At 48.4% G+C, this 2,583-nt stretch overlaps 1 protein-coding gene across 1 annotated transcript in view; it reads right to left on the reverse strand.

Annotated features, from left to right (window-relative positions):
* Positions 1-870: 870 nt before the first annotated feature.
* Positions 871-2,583, reverse strand: part of SOX11 (SRY-box transcription factor 11) — an 8,846-nt gene continuing 7,133 nt past the window's right edge. Inside the window, exon 3 of the mRNA XM_006153468.3 lies at positions 871-2,583. Coding sequence (XP_006153530.2) covers positions 2,326-2,583 — 258 coding nt within the window. The 3' untranslated portion in view covers positions 871-2,325.

A 2,583-nucleotide genomic window follows, 5' to 3' on the forward strand; every position in this document is an offset into this window, starting at 1 on the left:
GCCCAGTTCACGCGCTGCCCGGGCCCGATTCGTTAGGCAGCCCGCGCTCAAACGCCTAGTCTTTCCCCCCTGCCTCCCCACCTCCTCGCAGCCTGTCCCTCCGCGGAGACCCAGCCCTCCGGCGACCCGGAGAAGAGACTAACACCGAGAACTCCAACGGTCCACCTTCCCGCTCCCCTGCCACCGCTCCAGGCCAGGACCCTGGCGGCCATCGACCCAGCATCTACCTCTGAGCACACGCAGAGATGCAGCGTTCGGGGAGGGGAAAATCAAAACTGGAAACCACAGTCGCCACGCTCGGGGGTGGGGGGCGGGGGAGCGCTCCGCCGGTGTGCTGTGGGGCGCAGAGAACGCACATCCCGGGCGAGCCCACGACCCTGCCCTCCAGCTGGCTACCCAGTCCCCGAGGTCCGCCCCTCCCCGGAGCTGCTCCGCGCCGCCCTCCCGCCGCAGCCAGCAAGCCAGGGTGGGTGGGGAGACCAGGGAAGCAGTGGAGGAGGAGGTGAGAGAGGAAATGGGGGGGAGGGTAGAAAGGGAAGGCAGAGAGAAAGAATACTCTGCCCCTGTCTTTCACAACTAGCAGGAGAAAGAGGAGAAAAACCTGCCTGCCTGCCAACTGAACCCTCGAGCCTCGCCGGCTTGAACGCGGAGCCGCCGCCGCCTTCCCGACACAGCAGCCTCACCACCGAGTGCGCTGCGACACCAGGACCTCCAATTTGACTTCCATAGAGACTATTGGCGATACGAGTTTCTATCAGTTCCAGCTGATTTATTAAAATTGTCAAGATACAAGACTTCCAGCGCGCGCGCACACACACACACACCAAAAAAAAAAAAAAAAAAAAAAAAAAAACAAAAAAAACCCAGGCAATGATGTCGACAGTGCATTGAGTCTGTTTTGCCACCATTTGCTACAAAATATGCAGATGGTCTGTACTTTATTTAGATTATATTGCACAAAATGAGAAACTTTAAACTATGTGCCTTTTTTCTTTTTTTGCTAAAAATCGAGAATCCAGTTTCAAACCTTCCATCTGGGGCCCCATCCACACATCACAGCGTCTGAGATACATAAAGCCCTACTGTACAGTACATATACAATCTTTAAACTAACGTAACAGTTCTCAGGTCTATATCACCATTTTCAATAAATCTTTACCTACAAATATGGAACAAATCTCTACTATAGCTGTACAAAAAAAAGTTTGCTTTTTTTAAACCACAAGGCCTTTAGATGCAAGGATTATTATAAAATTTTAATCCTTTTTAAACCAGGACATAACGTACCAACATACTTGCATGCTAAAAAAGAGGAAAAAAAAAAATCAAAAGGGAAGAAGTGCCTGAAAGTCTTACTGAAAAAACACAGCAAGAATGTTCCCTTTTCACTGTACAAAAATACGCCTGAAAATATATTAATTTTTAAAAAAGACTGAGGTCTGTTATGTATCAAAAATGTTTCAATACCTTTTGTACTGAGGTCTAGGCTGTCTGGTATTTAATCAAGGAGGTATAAGGGAACAAGTTACAAAAAAAAAGTTGGCAAGTAGAAATCACATTTGTAAAACCATAAACAATTTGATCTGAAAAGTAAACTCTGATCTTAAATCAGTTCACAGTTTTTTTTTTGTAAGCGTTTGTACAGTCTGCATTTTTTCAAGCTCCCTGCAGTTTTGTTAAGAATCGGATGCATAGAAGACATCAGTTTTCTCCCTCCAAAAACTAAACTAAAATAAAAAAGTTGCAATGGTCCCTTTTTTTGTTTGTTTCTGTTTTTAAAAAAAACCACCAGTTCTTTAAGATCTCTTAAGGAACAAAAATCTCCACCAACTCCCTAGAGTAACCGTTGTGCTGCCGTAAGGGTTCTCTGCAGACGTCTTCCAGACTTCAAAGACCGACAAGCTTCAAACAGCGCCTTCCGGAGCGGGTCCTCCCTCCCTCCCCTCCGCCTTTGTTGCAATCACGAATTTCAGGAAAAAGAAATAGTAATTACAAAAACACATGGGGGGGGTCACAACTCCAGACTAGGTATGCAACTACCTTGAGACACAATAAAGGAGGGGGGGAACAAAAAAAAAAAAAAGGACAGGAAAACTGTTTAAAAACTACTCATTTCACTTGAACTCCACCAAAATTTTCATCATTTCCAATTTCTTTGCGTCACGACATCTTATCAATATCATCAGCATCTTCTCTCCCCTCCCCCTACCACCACCGTCGCCACCATCACCACCATCATCATCACCACCACGACCACCACGACTTCCTCCCAAGGAACCCTGCTCTGCGCCCGCGGAGAGAAAGAGCGAGGAGCGGGCGCCCCTTTCAATACGTGAACACCAGGTCGGAGAAGTTCGCCTCCAACCAGTCCCCCGCGATCATCTCGCTCAGCTCCGGCGTGCAGTAGTCGGGGAACTCGAAGTGCGAGCCCAGGCTGCCCTCGCTGAACGAATCCAAATCCTTATCCACCAGCGACAGGGACAGGTTCCCGGCCGCCGCGCCGCCCCCCAGATGCTGCTCGCTGGTGCTGTGCGCGCTTTGGGAGAAATTCAAGCTCAGATCGAACATCAGGTCGTCGGTGTC

This window comes from Tupaia chinensis, unplaced genomic scaffold, assembly GCF_000334495.1.
Source record: "Tupaia chinensis unplaced genomic scaffold, TupChi_1.0 Scaffold000377_1, whole genome shotgun sequence".
In the NCBI taxonomy this organism is placed as follows: Eukaryota; Metazoa; Chordata; class Mammalia; order Scandentia; family Tupaiidae; genus Tupaia; species Tupaia belangeri.